Here is a 20257-nt window from a genome sequence, read left to right on the forward strand (position 1 = left end):
AGTGCAATAAAATTCGAACTGCAATTCTTTCAGACGCGGCAGCTGTTATTTAAAGTAGGAACGCGTATAATTAAAATACAGATTTATGTGAAGGTAAAAATTAAAACTAAGTACAGAGTCGAAAATAGCCTTACCTTGACTCAAATGGTAAACTGAAACAACAGGAGAACTGGATATTAAGAAAAACCACCTGCGCGCTCTCGCCGTTTCCACAGACTGACCGCTTGTCCTGGCTTTGGCCTTGTGGAGCAGGTAATTTCCATTATGGTGGCGTGGGGTTTCCATAGCGTCAACACCATGGCACAGTGTCAGAGTTCCCTCAAAAGGGAATGTCAGTGGTTATGTAATCCGGTTCCCTGAGAAGGGAACAAGATGCTGCGCCATGGTGTTGATGCTATGGAAACATTAATACCCACTTTAGTCATTTTTTTTTTCAAACCTGATAGAGCATTGACCTTTTAGCGCCACTCAACAGGCACTTAATTTTGTATGTACATAAACCAACATAATAAATGTTTGATTCACATTCATTTTTTTGGGATAAAACTATCAGAAACTTGCTCTGAAGACTATAATCATAGATACAGGTCAGATAGCTTAAAGTATAAATTAAATGTAAAAAAAGAAAAACAACTCTAGAACAACTATATTCTATTCAGATATGTTGTTGTAAAAATGACTTAGTAATGACAAAAATGTTAAAGTATTTAATGGCAGTATAATAAAGCTATTACAATTCCTGCACAATTGTTTCTGTGGTACTTGGCAGTCGATTGTGTTCACAGGTCCAGGTTTTAACAGGTTTTAAGATTATTGAATAACATCTAATTTGGTATGGCCTTGAAGTATAATAATTCTTTGCGGTTGTAGATCTATAGCAAATTTAAAGATGTACTGAAAAGAATGACTTTTTAAGAAATAGAGAGATTTGGAAAAAAAATAGAATAGAACTTGGCCTCATATAAACCATGACAGCACTTGACAAATACTGGAAAAGGACACATTGAAATATATTAAGGGCCTGTTCGCATAATATGTATCTTAGTGTTTCAAGGTGGTTTATTTCCTTCATTATGCCTCTTCAATCAGCAGTCTTTCAGTTCTCAGCTTCTAAAGTACACTGTTAGATTTTTCTAAGTTGTAAATAAAACAAAGATTATTGGAGTATGTTTTATATGAAAATACTATTTCAGGTTTTCTACTTCAAATTTTAATATTCAATTCAATGTGTTACTAACCGTTTCTTTGTAATTATTTGTGAAAATTGAGTGAAATTTATTTCAAAGTAAATCCTACACCATTTTTTTTTCAGTGTATGTGACAATTTCTCCATTGATCCATCACTTTAATAGATGAATCAATGGAGTGAACATGCTCCCTAAAGCATGACTTGAACCCTTGCAGGATACAGCATGATTCATTAGCATGTTGCAGCAAAGGGGATGAGTTTTATTTATTAGACTTTTATTTTTGAAGTTGCACACTTCGATTAAAGACATCAGTGTTGCTGGTGCACAAGGAGTTCTATGGAGAAAGCTGTTAGCATTCCCATTCATCTCAGTGGTTTAGAAATACACAACTTGAATTGCTTCATGGATGCTCAGTTCTGAAAACATTTTTCCATACAGAAAATGGCGCCCTGGCAATGTTGTTTAGCTAATGGCAACAAAATAACACACAGTCCCAAACCTTTGACTAACTTTATATTAGATCTCTTTGCTCCAGACATCAAATATAGCAGACAAGTCTATATTTTATGCTGTTACAAGCCTTCCAAAAAAATAAAAAAAATAAAACAGTGACTGGTAAAAAATGAGCATGTGTTTTGGCACTGTGTACAAGGAGGCATGGTGCCCTTTCACAGTTAAGGGGAAAGCCCTGTAATGTGCTTTTATGCCTATTTTCCACCTCTGTCACCTGGCCAAAAATCTGAGGGCAAATCTAGGCATTGTATTGTTCTTGTCTTTTATGGCTTGGTGTGATTATTATTTTACATAACAATGTAATATATCTTTCATGGTAATGCTTTGTTGTCCTTAACCGGAGGGAGATTTGAACAGTAATTTGCATAAGGCTGGCTCCTCTGCCTGCCAGTGTACAGACGGCAACAAATCTTTTGGTCGATGCTTGAATCAATCAGACAAAGAAATGGCTTTTCTTTTTGGACGCGTTTCAAAGGCTTGCCAATTTCTTATGCTCAGTTTATTATATATTGAAAAATCACAATCTGGTATGGTTACAAAGAAATAAGATTTGGAATATAATCATAAATATCATTTCAATATCAATATCAACACTTTTCATAATTCAGGCCTCATTAAATAGTTACAATAGTGACTTAGCAGAAAAGGTTAGGTTAAAGTACACTGCAGTGCAAAAGATTGTTCCATCATATCTAGAATTTCTCTGATTTAGTTGGTTCACTTGTGTGTGTTTTAACTCCTTTTTGTCATTTTCTCTTTCCAGGGACCTGAGGGCCCTCCTGGACAGAAGGTACTGTACAGTTGAAGCTTCTGTTTTACTGATCATGGAAGCCTGTTTCTGCCTAAGAATATCAAATAATTGTGAAAGAAAGTTTACAATAAGAATTTAACTTAAAAAAAAAAAAGAAATTAATAATTTTATTTAGTACGCATTGAATTGATCAGTGACAATAAAGACTTTTAGATTGTTACAAAAATTGGTATTTGAAATAATTGAGGTTATTATAAACTTTTTATTAATCAAAAAATCCTGAAAAAAATGTTTCATGATTTCCATAAAATTATTAAAAATTTTAAATATATTAAGCAGTGCAGTTTTCAATGTAGATAATAATAAGAAATTATACTTAAGCACCAAATGAGCATATTAAAATAATTTATGAAGGATCATTTGACACTGAAGACTGAAATAGTGGCTGCCGAAAATTCAGCTTTGCCTCACAAGAATAAACAACATTTTAAAATATATTAAAGGAATAGTTCACCCATTAAAAAAAATTTAAAAAAATAAATTAAATTAAATATCCTGATTATTTACTCACCCCAAGACCATCCACGATATACATGACTTTCTCTCCTTACCCAAAGAGAAATTAATGTTTGGGAAGAAAATATTTTTTCCATTTAATGCTAGTGAATGGGGATCAGCGTAGTCCATTTTTGATGGTCCAAAATCCATACTTAGGCAGCTTCAAAGGGCTCCACACGACCCCTGCCGACGATTAAGGGTCTTCTCTAGCAAAACAATCAGTCATTTTTAGAATTTTTTTTTTTTTTTTTTTTTTTAGAGTATAATCAACAAACTGACATAAGAAAACAAAGATACATTCATTGCTAAACCTGTGCTATATACAAGATGCAGAACATACAGTAGAATGAGGATAATGTGGTATTTTGCAGGTACATTAAATTATATGAGGCATCAGGTATGGTCTGGTTCACCCTTTTCTAACCTATCAGACTGTTTCTTTAAACACTTGTTAGGAAAACATCAAGACTGGACTTGTAAAGAGGGTATGCACATGATGTCACAGCGGTTACATCCACTAAGTGGCAGACTTAGTGGCACCAATAATGTTCAGCTTGAATGCAGCGAAAAAGCATCTAAAATGGTAAAGAGTTGTGTTATTCATTGTAAGTGTAGCGAATTAGCTCAAAAAGGGGGATATATAATTAATAATTATATTATTACCTACATATTTTAAATCGCCCAAAAAGGGGATACATAGCCCATGTATTTGTATCTATATATATGAATAATAATTATTATTATTATAATTATTATTATAATCAATTATGAATATACAGATAGGCTATAATAGATACATTTTCAGAATAACCTTTCACAGAATTAATTTCACATAGAATAATCTGTTCGTCCACCGAATGACAGTACGATCTTCTTATCAACTCTCAAGGAAGATTATTCTTCTTATCAACTCTCAAGAAAGGTTATTCTTCTGGTCATGAAGACTAACTTTCCTGTTCTATTAGATTACATTAAAGTACTCAACAATATAAAAGCTTGTAGTTTAAGATCTCACATTTAAGATACTTTGCTAGGTGAGCAGGAGACAGAGGCAATCAGGCGTATATAATGGGTTTTAAATGAAACTACAAATACATACGACTATACTTAAAGAATACATATAAACAGAATAACGAAAAGTAAAGAGAGAAAGAGAGAGCAGATCACAGAATGGCAAATATCACAAACAATTAACCTTTGAGAGTCAGCAAAGAATCAAATCACCTTAAAGCAGGGGCAAAAAATCTTAAACGCATCTAAATCTCTATTGAAATAATACTTGCATGGATCTTTGGTGCTGAGCAAGAATGCGTGTGTGTGTGTGTGTGATGATTCTCGCTGGGTCCATGAGTTTGAAGCGTTCTTTCAGTTCTTCCTAAAAGGTTTACTTGAAAGCAAAGTTGCAGGAAATTCAGGCTAAGTCCATTTCATCCGGAGACAGAAATGAATGAGCACGGAAGAAAGACTAAAACGTAAGACAAGACCAGACCAAGAAGTAAAACGTAAGAAGTAAGATGTAAGAATAGCGATGAGCCATCATCCTTGCCCTTTAAGGAAGATTTAGTCCACACCTATTTTGGGGGAAGTGACCAATAATACTCAGAAGCTTTTAGCGGGAGAGAGTTTCTTTGTCGCCTTCTGACAGCCTAATCTGCATGTTTTATGATGGTGTCCAGAATTGGTAATTTCTACTCCAAAGGATGGTAAACACAGTAGGGCTGTCACTTTTGTGAAAAAATCCTGTTCGATTTTTGAGACATAAGTGTTCATTGTAAAATCGATTTTCCATGTCTACAGACGTTTCCATTTTAAACGCCAAATATGGGCAAATCCACGGACAACTAACAGGCATTAGGACGAACGTAAAGACGGCGCTTGAGACGCGCACAATTCAGCAAATATTCCTGATGATTTATTGGTGTGAAGTTTCGTGCACAGTGACAAACAGGAGTGCAACATTCTCGAAAAACAATAAGCAGAATGGACTATCATAACATAAATGAAAAACATTACTGCAGTCTTCTTCAACATGCCTGTGTTTACGGTTAGAAATGTCAAACAAATTTTGCCTACGTAGGCGATTGAATACCGTAGCCCGAATCTGTATCTGTATGCATGAGACTGTCTGCATACCGGCAGAATTCACAGTTTTGTAGTAAAAAGAGAAACATTATGCAGAAGTATAATTTGCTGTCAACTAGAAAGTCATAACTTGGCTAATATGAGGTGGGAAACATACATACACACAGGAATATATCATATACATTTTGGAATGACTTATTTTATGAGTTAAATGGAAATAATGTTTGTGTATGTACAGTATATTGGTGCATTTCTCAGATGTCTATCCATGCCACCTGCCCTCAGTGCCTGCCGTGGGAGGGGAGTTGAGTTGATAACGATTTCTGTGTTTCTGTTTGTGACAATGACACAAGTGACAATGGGGAAATTTGATGCAGACTCATTGGCGCTAGTCCAATAGGTTAAAAGCTTTCTGAAGCTTAGAATGAATAAGTCATCGTGTTTTCGTCAAGACGCTACATAAGGCTTATGCATTGTCTTATTCATTGTATACGTTTTTGTTAGCATTTATTTAAAAAAAAAACATGATGATGAGCATTGTGTTCTACAAAAGGTGATGGTTAGATAGTGTTATAAGTGATCCTCTTGATTTATAAATAATTATATTGTATTTATAGTGTTGTCTTTATCTGTTGTCAGAGAAAGCATTCGGTCTTTGCTTTGTGTATTTCTTCTGCATCAAAATCAGGTACATAAATGTCAGGAAACCCTATTCCTAGAAACATGTCAATGTCCATGGACTACTGCTTCTTTGCTAAGTTGTAAGGATCATTGTCAAGTCCAACTGCATTTGATTAATTTTAATAATTTGATTTACTCCCATTTTGTGCAGTTTTCCCCTTTAGAGTCAGCTAAGTTGCATGATGTTTTACCACTCAGTCCAACTGAGAGGGCGTGTTCAGGTGAGAAAGTGACATCAAAAAACTAAGGTGCAGCCAGAGGGACCCCAGTGGAGCTGGAGGGATGACTGATCACAGTGGAGTAGGTGGAGCAATGAACTGCGGTGGAATCGATGGGTAGAAGGGCTGAGGCGCAATTATAGGCTCAGAAGACCATGGTGGAGCTGGAGTTTTGTAAGCTCTGGACTATGGCCAAGAGTCATTCGACTGCGGTGGAATGGCCTGGCCAGGAGACCGTGGTTATGCAGGTGGAGCTGGAGGGCGGAAGAGAGCCAGATCAGGTGAATTAGGTGGAGCCAGGAAACTAGGTGGAGCCAGTGGAGGAGGAGGAGGAGCTGAGAAATAGGGCGAAGCCAGCAGAGGAGGCAGGGCCAGAAAACTTGCCAAAGCCAATGAAGGAGGTAAAGCCAGGGAACTGGACACGACCAGCAGAGGAGGCAAAGACAGTAAGCAGGGCAGAACCAGCAGATGTGGAGGAGGAGTTAAGTAGTCGGATGGAACAGTGGAAGAGGAAGCCGGGCAGGAACCGGCAAAGGAAGCAGCAGAGAAAAAGGAGCTAGGAGCCTGAGCGAACCAACGGAGATGAAGGAGCCAGGAAGCCAGGTGGAGCATGCAGAGACTTGGAATGGGGCTTGGAATGGACATGGTGACAGGCTCTGACTCCGTGGCAGGAGTGGGCTCTAAGTTTGTAGCGGGCATGGGCTCTGGCTCTGGGGATGGGGCATCCTTTGGAGGAATTGGCCCTGGAATGCTGGGAGTGGGCACCGGGGGTTTGACCAGCTACAACACATACACATCGTAGAAGTGAACAACTAGAGTTCCCCAAAGGCATTGTAGGCCAGTTGGTGATCATTGAGCCCACTCCAAAAACACACCTTGAGTGTGTTCTCATTCCAAGGTACCTGATGACAGAAGTCCAAAAAGTCATCCACGAAATCCTCCAGAGGACGTCCCCCAATATAGTGAGAGGAATTGGTATATTTTCAACATAAACATTTCATATGAGCAAAACAAAGTTCTCATATAACAGCTACAGAGAAGGCTGCTGCACAGCTGCAGCTACACTTGCACAGACAAGACACAAAAAATGACACATCTAGATTATAAATTCTGGCAAAGATATTCCGTGCAGAAATAAGTGGTGTGGTGAGCAGAGGAGGAGCAGGAGCACACCTGCAAAAGCAAACTAACAAACTTAATCTTTGTTTTTATTGAAACAGAATCCGTTGTAGCAAAAAGTACCACTGGATATGCTTTTTGAATGGAGCTGGAGGGCTTAGGAGAGCCGGATCAGGAGAATTAGGTGGAGCCATGAAACTGGGTGGAATTACAATGTAGATATGGAGTTGCAATGTAGATATGTTGGATATATGGGATATATGGGATATGGACGAGCGGCAACCTCCTTTCTCTCCGTCTCTTTCTTAAACCAACACGCAAGTGACTTAAACTGCAATTCATTGACTGGCCGCTTGAGGCTGGATGCAAAAGGGAGTCAAATCTGTATCTCTCCCATGTTAAAATGTCCAACTTTACAGCAGAACATTTTTTTTTTTTTTTACAGCCTGGTGCAAAAAGTGGTTTTGGTCTATATAGCTAATTTTGCCCTTCATGACAACCGTGAGGGGGGTGATTTTTATTTTATTTTTATTACTCATCCGTTTAAATTATATTAATCCTTAAAGTTCTGCATAATTAAGGGCGTGGCCACTTGAGTGACAGGTGGAATACTGCTGCTATCACTACTAGCCGTTTGTCTGCTGTCTGTTAGCGTCACGTCACCTCAGCTAATTCCAGCTGCTGAACTTGCCATCTCTGCTGTGTTTGTGCTTTTTTTCGGGATTATTTCATATAATTTAATACACACATCGGCATTATACCTTCGCCCACGCTGTTGGATTCTGTCGTTGTCGAGCATCGAGAGAACAACCAGCGTTGTATTTCAGTTGTTTTCCACTGTGAACATGCACTCATGGATGCCTGACAATTGACCCTTCGCTAAGCCCCGCCCTCCTTAGTTACTGTTGCTACGCACGTCTATACAGTATGTATGCACTGGTTTCAGACATTCCCAAGGAGATAATTAGTCATTTTTGGCGAACAGGTGAAAATCTGAGAGAGCAAGACTGCAGTATGCATTCGAGGGCTATATCCACGACGTAATATGCAAACGATTAGAGAATAATTTAATCAAAATTGAAGCTAAAGCCTATAACGTTACGTCCCAGCGCAAGCAGCAGCCGCCTCATACGCTGATCATTCAAATGGGAAACACACAAATTGAGGAACAGCTATGTGCATGCACAGCAGGGTAAGTGAAATTGAAAAATATTCTAATATCTATAAATCAAACAGCTTATCCATAAGTATTGTGGAATAAACACAAGACATTAGCCTGACCACTTTGCAATGATAACATTCTCCCGCTTATATTTTTAGCGCGCTCACACGTCGTGGGTCACATAAGTGTTATGAACTGATTAAGTTTGCATACCAAACTTTTCCTTGGAGATCTCCGGCAAGCACCCTGATGTTCCCTCCTTTAACTAACTACCTTTTACTTTTACTAGAACTAACAACGGGTGAGTCGCGATCGGATTGGGATAACGTTACTAGTTTGGCCGTCAATTAACAAAATGCTGAAATATATTTTTAAGTAACGTTAAGTTGTGTCAGTGAGCCTCCGTCTTGCCTTTAATCACAATGCTTGATCCACGAGCTGGACAATAACTTTATTCTAGAGCTGCTATAAAGCCACAACACTTTACTTTTAACCCTCTGGGGTCTGAGGGGTTTTTGGGGTCCTTGAGATGTTCTGACATGCCCTGACATTTGTGCTTTTTTCAGTTGCTTATAAACATATTAATGGCAAAGGTGTAAATTCACTCTATTTAGCACAAACAGGGCTACCATAATATGTGAACAACTTGCATGTACATGTTTGTATTTTTGATAGAATAATGTTTATGCATGGTTTTTTAAAAAACAAAAAACAAAAGTTTCTGAAATAAGGCCATAAAACACATTCTAAATATATGTAAATAAGACTTTTGACTAATGGATGACGTTGCCTTGAATTGTTTCTTCAAAATTATGTGAAAATCATCCTGCCTAATCATTCACATAACCCAATACATTGATTTAACCTGTTAAGCTGCAACCCCACTTTTGAAAAATCCCCAGAAATGACATACCCAAACTGAAACAGATACAGTTCATGAACCCTTTGTACTAAAAGCACAAGTATGATCTCATTTGAAAGCTGACACCTGGCAGTTTATTGTAAATGTAGAATTAAAAATTATCATAATGACAAAAATTGTTATAAATAGCTTCAAAGTTTTGTAAAGTTATTAGAAATAAATTTTTATGAAACATCCTCATGAAAATAAAATTGAAGTTGGCACTGGAGCAATCTAGAAATGCACTACAGCTAAAGCCACATGTCTAAACATTTTATGTTTAAAATCTGAAGATAATAAGTCCAAAACTCTGTATTTAGTTAAATGTTTTTCAAGACCATGTCAGTTGACTTTATTTTGATTTGACGCTAAGATGCTTCTGATGTTTATTGTCATCTTCTAACCATCTATCCAGTATATTGTCTCTATTGTTTTGTGGTGCAAACGAGCCCCATTCAGTCTCAGTCTCCCCCTGCACACATTCACATCTCTCCAGCCTGGTTATGGCTCGAAATATGCATTTCTTTTGTCTGCATTATAGTTACTAACGACTGGCTATTCACAGGCTATTTATAGGGTTTCAATCCCTAAATTCTTTTCTCAAAGTTCACCTCACATTTTAAATCTTGTAAAACACTTTTTGTTTGTAAAGGCCATATGCGGGTGGGCGTGATTCACACCTGCGGAGTCAATGGGGCCCGCATAATGAGGCTGCATACGTAATAAGCCTTTCATTCAGGTGTGTGACTGAGCCACAAGAATGCAAGGACAATATATAACTGGTTTGTTGTTTTTTCCACAAATTTTGCTTGCAAATTGTACAATATCCAAGGTAAACATTTCTAGTAATTGTGCAGTTAATTGTTCTCATACTGTATTTTCAGATTTGGAATATATTCTCTTCACAAATGTGTCACTAATAAAGCATAATAAAATTATTTAAAGAGAAGGCTTATAATGACCTTTTAAGATTTTGTTTACATCTATCCTTATATATATATATATATATATATATATATATATATATATATATATATATATTTTTTTTTTTTTTTTTTTTTAAGGTTATACAATTACAACAACATTTAAAATTGTAACAATATTTCCAGTGTAATCTTTCTTTGTATTCGCGATTCATATTAAAACAGTATTTTTGCCAGCTGTAGTAGCTCCACAACAGCACGCATCTTTGCGTTCATTCATTCCGATTATAACAAAGCAAACAGAACTGACCTAATTCCTCAGCGGGATCCGTTTGCTCCTCGAAATGATACTTCCAGAACTTCTGAGGTAAATTTTTGCAGGATTATTATCAAGATAGTATTATTCCTCACAGCATCGTAAAGTACATAAGTCGGAAAGTGAACTCGTGGTGTGTGTTATCCAGCTGATGTGGGCGTTTCACAGGTTTGTTTGGATCGCCTCACATTTGCGTTTGAATAGCGCAGGCTCTCCGTGGGCGGAGCACATTAAAACTTAATTAGCTGAGATGAGAACGACTGACATCTCTCTCTTTGCATACATATTACATAAACTGTGAATATTTGTTTTTTATAAAAATTACTTCATTTAAAAGAAGAGAATTCAAGCTTCATGCCTGTGTGACTGTATGCCTGTTTGACTGAGTATTCACTGAGTTACAGTTCATTTTCGGACGCGTTTCAGAATTGACTTCACTGACGGAGAGTAGGCAGAACTCGCATCATGTTTATTTTTCTTTATTTGGCGAAAAGCACAACACTTTGTTTTTATTATGAGCATACACAAAAAAATACACATTAAACAGGATCGATTGATGTATAACACAAGCATATAAGAAAAAAATTATTATTTTTTTTTTATTTTTTTTTTGCACTCATACGGAAAAAAACGAGCCTATCGCGCCGGCGCGATAGCCGACCTCAGGGGGTTAATTTTCTATTATCAATGTAAAGCTGCTATGGAACAATCTACATTGTTAAAAGCGCTATATAAATGAAGATGACCCCGGCATTTCTCCCCTTGGATTTTAGGTTTCGGGAAGGGAACAATATCCACCACCCCGTCCAAACTTTTAGGATACCGGGTATCAGATTTGCACAATCCATACGCACAACGCTTCGGCATGTTTCCCTCGCTCGAAAGCTTGCCAGACCTCCCGCGCCTAGTTACAGTTGCTAAGCCACGATTGGCCTGTGGCGGTTTTCGGGCGTGGCTTAGCGAAGGGTCAATTTCGTTGATTTTTGGAGTTTTCAGATTTAAAAACATCTATAGAGAGACTACACTCGTTCTGCGGTACCGTTGCTCTCACGGAACATATATATATTCTTATTTAACTTTTTAAGTGTTAAATAAAAAGTACCGTCAGATGAAATCCTGCTGGTGTCAGTGCTTTCTCCGTCCATGCAATAAATGCACATGCTTGAATGAGCGTGGATTTATAGCGCATTTACTTGAACCTCTGAGGTAATATCTTTGCTTTGAACCATTTGAGAGACAGACAAAATCAGAATTTAAATACTCAATAAAGACTCAATAAAGCTCTCTATGAACTTGACTTGCGATGGCGCGCTGACTGACATGTATGTGCATGAATCACTGTCACACACTCACACACTCAGAGCAATAACACTGCATAATAAGTTTTTAACTAGCAGAATAATACAGCATCACGATACACACAGTCTCACTTTTAGCTATGTTATTAGGTACCTCAGCTCCACCCACGTCCCATCTCTTTGCCCATTTTCTGTTATCCGTGAGTATGGTTGCCAACTTTCTGAAATAGAAATACGGAACAGTGAGCGGGGGGGGGGGGGGGATATTTTCGATTCCAGTTTTGGATGGGCCAGACCAATAGTGGGTGGGCCTTAAATTAGAAACGTTATCCAATCACTGTTTAGCCTAATAAATAAATATTGACTGATAAAGCCTACTGTTATATTATCTGTGCGTATACATAATATAGATTTTAATACCTAGGTGCTCTTTAAAATTGTTGTTGCATTGTTAAAAGTTTCGGTGCATAGGACGACCTATATCCACGATCGCTCTCCATGGTTCTGACCAAAGAAGAGCGCTTTGGAATCTCCATTACGCATCATATCTGGGCTGCATTTTCCGATAACGTTACTCTTAGCGCGCTACGAAGACTCTTAAGATATAACTTAACTAAAGGTATACCATTGCTAGGCGTCTTCAGGGCTATCATCCACTCGCGAGGCAGAGGCGCTGGCGCCCTCCAGCAACGGCGCTGTTTTTGGTAAAACATGATTTTGACGACTTCATTAAGTTTTATTTTGTAGAAAACTCTTTTTAAAAGATTTTCGTTTTGTATAAATTGTATCTTAATTTTGATCAATGTTTTATCAACAAATTGCCCGTATTTATTAAATAAGAAGCAAATATATAGCAGGCAATGTAATAAGGCGCCATGCAGCACAACTTGCATTTCACGTGAACTGGAGGGCGCCGAAACTCAGCTTGTGCCTCACAGATTTGAGAAATATAGACTATCTATTACAGAAAGCTTGAAATGTCTACTTTTAAACTAAAATATTCAAACCAAAATAAATAGGCTACTCTCTGATTATCCATATGAAATGTGCATTTCTCTTTGCAGCGACACAGAAAACACCAATTTATTACTAAACAAATAAATGTCTCCTTGCTAATTTAGACACATTCATAATCATTACTTTAACCGGTTCTTTGTGGCAAGCTTTATGCGTGCATGCGGTCATAACGCTTATTATTCTGTACCAGCCTATTTAAATAGCCTAATTAAATTAATATAAAGGGGCGATTTGTCCACAAATGTCTTAAATGAACAACTAGCCTACTAGTCGACTAGAAAAAAACATTAGTCGAAGGCAGCCCTTATTCCACATATTTTCGAACCAGCAGCAGGCCATTCTGGATTGAGCGAGCGACCCTGCGGAATGAGCGAGCGGAGCGGGTTATTCAGAAATGCGCTCTCCGCTCACGAGCTCTGATCGGAACAAACCCAAACCACTGTCTGCTGAACTTGCGCAGAAACATCAAAATAGACATAGCCAGCTTTTTAAAAACTAAACATTTAAACTATTTTAGTGCACTGAATTTATTTTCAAAAATACGGAACAAAGTGCGTTCCGTATCAGTTCAATACGGAACAAGACTTTTATGTGTCAAATACGGAACGATTCCGTATTATACGGAACGGTTGGCAACCCTATCCGGGAGTGACACGTGGTAACACGCTGCCAAGATGGTGACGGCCGGCTCCGCCCACTTTTAGCTTAAAAAATGCTCTTCATAAACCTACGGGTGACGTCACGGATGCTACGTCCATATTTTTTTTACGGTCTATGGATATGTAGGGTTGTGAAGGACCCTAATAGGTGAAAGTGCCCACTCACTTTTGCCCAGTCTCGGCCAGAAATAAAATTCTGCTTATGCCACTCATTGAAGATTTCCAAAAAGTAGTGCATAGTATTACTAAATGCTCCACTGAATAACTTGAGAATGGCATTTTAAAAAGACACAAAGCAGAGCATTAATGTCACCTAGTGACCAACGTTAAATAATAGACTCAGGTCCCAGCCACAGGAACCCAACATACAGTCAAGGTTGAATACCAAAAAAATACACTTTATTAATGGGCCAGCAAGCACTAAATAGGAAACACTGATATGTAGGGGAAAGAGTTCACTAAAATCAAGTCTGAAACCCTTTAGAGAGAGGTTAAGATTCAGTGACTAGGTGGCTTCTCAGTAGTTCGCTCCAGCTGTCCTCCCTCAAAGCAGTCGAACGGACACATCCAGAGGATCACGGTAATCGTCACACCCACAGGAAAAAGTTACGGTACTCTAAGCAGCGAGTGTTGAGGGAGGTTCGAGGATATCCACACAGTCTTCAGGACAATGCCAGACACCGGAACCACAGGATGGGTATTGTTGAGGCTAGAAGCAAGCAACCACAATGAACACCGACACCACAGATAGCAGAAGAACACGCATTCACACTGTGTGGTAGTAAAATATAGTTACGGCCCTTCAGGCAACAATAGCGAGCATTGAGGGAGGTTCAAGGATAGCCACACAATCTTCAGGACAACGCCAGACACTGGAACCACAGGATGGGTATTGCTGAGGCTAGAAGCAAGCAACCACAATGAACACCGACACCACAGATAGCAGAAGAACACGCATTCACACTGTGTGGTAGTAAAATATAGTTACGGCCCTTCAGGCAACAATAGCGAGCGTTGAGAAAATCCAACTGCAGTACACTGGTGTTCAAGCAGAGAGGCCTGGGAACCTGGGCTTCATTTACAAAGCAGGAGTGTGCATTGAACACAATGGCAGCCGATCAACCGCCACCAAGCAAGTCCTTCTCTCTCTTCTTCTTCTTTGGCTGCTTAGCGGCGGATGCGGACTAACTTAGCGCACTACCGCCACCCTCCAGATAAATTGTGCCTGATCATCACTATGGCTTACATCTTTGGGAATAATGTAGCCTGCAAGCTACAAAAAAAAAAAATATATATATATATATGAAGAGTTCAGATGCAAAAGCCTCTAAGCGCCATCTGAAATTTTCTTCTAGAATTATCATTTTTATCAAGCTCGTATATTTAAGTTCAGTAATTTCACTTAAATGGCAATGAAAATGACCTATTAATTGTAATTTAAGAGAAATTACTGAACTTAAATATATGAGCTTGATAAAAATTATCATTCTAGAAGAAAATTTCAGATGGCACTTAGAGGCTTTTGCATCTGAACTCTTCATATATACTCTGTCAATGAGTCCGGTGTTCTTTAAAAATTCAAACATATATTTTATTACTCTATGATCGGAAGCCTTAGACAAAATATCTCTAAAGACAAACCTTTCCCCACTGTCCTCTATTTTCCTTTTAATTAAAACCCTTTCTCTATTAAATTTCCTACACATCATAAAGACATGTTCCACTGTTTATGGCACATTACAAATCTCGCAGTTTCCTGAATTATGTTTTCCTATTAGCTGTAATGTTTTGTTTGGTCCGGTGTGCCCTATTCTCATTCTTGTAAAAATTTCCTCTTCGACACCTTATTACCAGACGACCCTGACCAACCTCAGGATTTACAATGTAAAAACCCCTCCCTTTATCTCCCCTATCCCATTTATCTTGCCACAACTTTTTAACATGTTTTTTAATCATTGACTTAAGTAGTACTTATGAGGGGACATGTGTCAAAATGATTTACGACTTTTACCTTTGACCTTTTGACAGGTTGAACTTCCGGTGACCTTTATGGTTGATGGGTTGAACTTCCGTAATGAGGTCATGGGATTAACCTATTGACCCTGCTAGCCTATCGATCATGTTTTTTGACAGTTAGTTTTTGCCCTATGACCTAGCTAGGACTAAATCATAATTTTGAAGGATAGTTTTTGACCTATTTAAATAGAACAGATGTTTTTGCCGGTTGTTTGAACTTTGTCCCAGTTATATGTGTGTGCGTGTGTGGTTATATGGCTTGTGTCAGAGGCCTGCGCCCCCTCCCTTTACATTCCTGAGCAACGTATATATAAATTATATAATCTAAAGCAATTTAACTAAGGTTGAAAACATTCTGCTCTTTTTAAAATTATATAATGAAATACTTATAAAATCTACATAATGTTGCATATCACACTAGCAATAGTTTGAAAAACATTCTGTTCTTTAAAAGAATATAAAATCAAAAGCTTCCTAAAACCAATTGTTTTAGATGAATAAAATCATCTTACCTTATTATTTTAGAGAGTTGAAAAGTATGTCCATACCATTCATGTCCACAAAAATAATTAAACTAAGGTTGAAAAAACATTCTATCCTTTAAAAGTATATAATGGAATGCTTACACAATATATCTTACTAAAAAGAATAAAAATAAAAATCTTCTTACATGTTTGTAAGTCTGGACGGTCTCTGACTTCAGTGATCAAGATATCAGGGGCTGAAATTATAATCCTAAAAGTTTAAAAATGTTTTAAATTTAATACATTATTAAAAGTTGTAATAGAGTTGTTAAATTATTAAAAGTGGTAAAACAAAAAACACTGTTTTTCCTGAATGAGCTCACCAGAGCACTCAGAATGGTGCGTGCGCGTGTCTGTGTCTATGTGCGCCCCCTCTCCGTCTGAGCTCTGACACCCCCTCCTTTGCATACCAGAGTACGGTGAAATCTCACACTAACAAAAGTTGAAAACATGCCTTTAAAAGTATAATATAAATATCTTATTGATCCAATTGTTTTAGCTGAATAAATAAATTCATCTTACATAAAACATTCTGCTCTTTAAAAGTGTATAAATTGTATAATATAAAATAAAATAATTAAACCAAAGTTGAAAACATGCCTTTAAAAGTATAATAAAAATATCTTATTGATCCAATTGTTTTAGTTTTAGATGAATAAAAGAATATCAAATGAAATGCATACTAAAACCAATTCATTCAGCTGAATAAATAAAATCATCTTACCTTATTTTAGAAAGTTGAAGTATACCATTGATGTCCACAAAAAATGCAATGTATGAATGGATTCAAAATTGTTTTACACAACTGAATTCACATAGTCATTCCTGAATGACCTCACACTGTCTCAAAACATAAGGAGCACGCTTCTAATGTATGTGTGTCAAAAAGTAAAACACACGTGTCTGTGTGTGTGTGTGTGTGTGTGTGTGTGTGTGTGTCTGTGCGCGCCTCCTTCACATGTAAGCTTTGACCCCTCTCTTTCGCATACCAGAGCACAGTGAAAGTGAGGAAGGGGTTTCCTAATATCACACTAACAAAAGTTGAAAAACATACTGTTCCTTAAAAGTGTATAAATAAAATGGTTATAAAAATATACTGAAACCAATTATTTTAGATGAATAAATAAAATTCATCTGACATGTTTAGAGTTGCAACTCTTGAACTTACATGTTCAAGAAGCTCTTAAGAGAGTTAACATAAATCACAGAGGTTCTCTCTCACACCAGCTTCTCTGATTCAGAGGGGTGTATTCAGTGATGGGATGAGACATTTTGAATGGTGTGTTAAACTTATAATCCTAAAAGTTTAAATGACATCTTTTAAAAATAAAAGATGTTTTAAATAAATGATTAAAAGTCTTAATACAAAACAAATATTCTACAACGATGGTCTGTGGAAAAATTTGACTTGAACTTAAAGTATTTTTATTTATTTATAATGGGTATGTAAAATAATTTGAAAATGTTTAAAGCATCACAAGTCATCTCACGCCTGTGAAATATTCAATAATTTCTTAAGTTGTATCTGTGAGAAAATGACAACCACATAGGCCTATCTTCATAGAGAGCAACCATGAAAACATTTAGAAACTGGGAACCCTGTTTCAGTGACTGTCCCACTGATAGTCTGCTTATAAGGGTCTTCCGATCAGCGCAGAGAAAGAAGTTATTTGACAATAATGATAGCTTCAGGATATCGGATGACAGATGAGCCTCTGTGCATCGTGTCAGAGCGTATGTCATGTTAGTCTGCTAACGCCTTTACAGAGCCAAAGTTTTGTACACACTAAATTTATTTCAAATCATAATCGTAAAAGTTTAAATATTGTTTAAATTAAATCTTTAAAGTTTGAATACATACTCATCTTCTATTTATATTTTAGAAGACTTGTGTATGATATAAATTATTTTGTTTAACGGTGACCTAAAGTATAATTGTTATTAAACAATGTCTGTTCAAAACTTTAGGTGGTTGAATGTCGTCTTAAATCTCATTTATATGAAAAAGATTCAATCAGCATTTTTTGTCCATGCTGGGTTTCAATTTTTATGGTGGGGGTCATAATGATTTTTGTACCGCCACTGCATATTCCCGTACACCTAAAAACGACCATCACAGAAAACTACATTTTAAAAAAAATGAAATAAATAAATAATTTATAATTTATTAAATAATTTCCAGAGAGGCGAAGTAGTTCTTTATGCAATGATAAAAACGATCCAAAAAAGCAAATAGTTTAAGTTGTCATAAACAGAACAAAACAAAACAAAAATCCTCCAGTGATAAACTACAGTGTGAACTGAAGCTTCAGGATATAGGGCGACAGACCAGATGAGTCTCGGCGGACAATGTCGCAGTAAATCTAGTCTGCTAACGCCTTTCCAGAGTTTACACTAATTTCATTTAAAAGCATAACCTTAAAAGTTTAAATCAAATCTTTAAAAGTTTTATTAAAACCATATCTTCTTAGAAGATTAATGTATTATTGTTACTAAGCAGCGTCTGTCCAAAAACTTTAGATTGTTACATACAACATACAACATGAAACATGTTGTCAAAGTTTGTCACAATGTTTTTTAAGAAATCCTAGGACTTTACATTGCTCTTATTTAGACAAAGTTGTATCATTTGGAAAATCACCCCACAATTTGAGAGATGCAATGCGTGATAAGTAAAAATCACACATCGTCTTAATTCAAAGTATAAGTATAAGATCGTATAAGATCATTTTTACTCGTATCAACCCGAACTAGGGTGAAACCCTTTACTGAGAATATACCACCGGCCATCTACTCAAAATATATGTAGAAGTTTCAAATGTTAGCATTTGTTGATGGTGGCCGTATGAACAGACTTTGGGGGAGCTATAGCAGGAAGCATGCCCTTTGACCTCCTTGATTTGGAGGCTTTTTTGTTAAAAAGATTTCTCCCATCTACTCGTTTTTTTCAAATGCGTGTTGCAACTGCGGTAGCCGTTATGTGTCAAGAATCTATGACAACGTGTCTTCCGATAGCGCTTCATCGAGTTTAATTGTACATGTTCTACCGTTATGATGTACTTGTTACATGTTTTACCGTACATGTTCTACCGTTCTATATAATGATTTACACAACCAAGCTTGTAATTTAGACCGTACCTTTGACTTACCCGTCGAGAAGAAAGCAGGCAACTTCCCTTTCAAAGTCTTTCTCCTTCATTAGCTCTTTCCACCTGGGAAAAGCTATCCCGATATTTATTTACATACCGATAAATTAAATTTTAGCTTTTTGGGGACGAGGATTCCTTCTCCTGTGGCTCGGCATAACTATGATCCTGCATTATATTGTACCCTGCAGTGCAGCCTTTCAAATGTGCCGGGGGCAGTATCAACGCCTCCCATATGGTCTAGCGGTTAGGATTCCTGGTTTTCATCCAGGCTGTCCAGGCTGCTACTCAATAGTCGAATAATCATCAATAATCATTTTTAGTAATTCATAGTCTTAGAGGCCTACACGAACTGCAGAAACAAGCAGAAGATACGTAAAAACTTATAAATGCTGTTTCGGTACTGAATCATTTTCACAAATACAATTATATTGAATTCAGAAAATTTCATATAGTCATAATTTCAACTTTTTAAGTCATCATTTCGACTTGTCATAATTATTACTTAATCCAGAATTACAATTTTTGTCAATGACGCCCTTTTAATGTAATACTTAAAACGTTTTTAAGTCATAATTTGGTTGTTGACTATAGTAGTGTTGATGATGAAACGTGCTAGTGCTTTTTGTCCCTCTCTGCTCTTTTTCAAGATGGCGGAACGACACGGAAGCCTCCTTGGACTTACCCGTCCCATGTAAATAAAGATAAGAAATTAACTCAGATCATTGGCACAGATCATTTTACACCCATGAGGACTTATTTTATGAATACAGACAATGATTTTAGCTAATAAAAAACTCCTGTACCTTTAGTTTCAGATGTTTAAATGACAACATACCATTTTTCAACCGAGCGAATCTAGGCCTTCAACGGCTTAGGTCCGTTGGCGAAAACACTGCATGTGTAAGGTTGTTTTCCAGATTTTCACCCAAAATCAAATACTGTATGACACTTTTCAAAGTTAGAATAAAAAGACCTGTTGTGTTCTGACACAAGGCCATTAACCGGTTCTCTTTGTTTTATAAATGTATTTTTTGCTTATTTCTAAATATCAACCTGATAAATATGGACTGAATACACGATTAAACAAGATAATCATGCTACCAAATACGTCTGACACAACATTTTTAAGAAAAATACAACTAAACCATGATAATGTTTAGTTTAGATGTTGATGATTAAG

At 36.9% G+C, this 20257-nt stretch overlaps 1 protein-coding gene across 2 annotated transcripts in view; it reads left to right on the top strand.

Annotated features, from left to right (window-relative positions):
* Positions 1 to 20257, top strand: part of col25a1 (collagen type XXV alpha 1 chain) — a 1104568-nt gene that overhangs the window by 767230 nt on the left and 317081 nt on the right. For both annotated transcript variants that reach the window (XM_079866340.1, XM_079866339.1), the window contains one exon: positions 2467 to 2493. In XM_079866340.1, coding sequence (XP_079722466.1) covers positions 2467 to 2493 — 27 coding nt within the window. The remainder of the gene's footprint in view (positions 1 to 2466; positions 2494 to 20257) is intronic.

The sequence above is a fragment of the Squalius cephalus genome (assembly GCF_949319135.1).
Source record: "Squalius cephalus genome assembly, chromosome: 3".
Classification (NCBI taxonomy): domain Eukaryota; kingdom Metazoa; phylum Chordata; class Actinopteri; order Cypriniformes; family Leuciscidae; genus Squalius; species Squalius cephalus.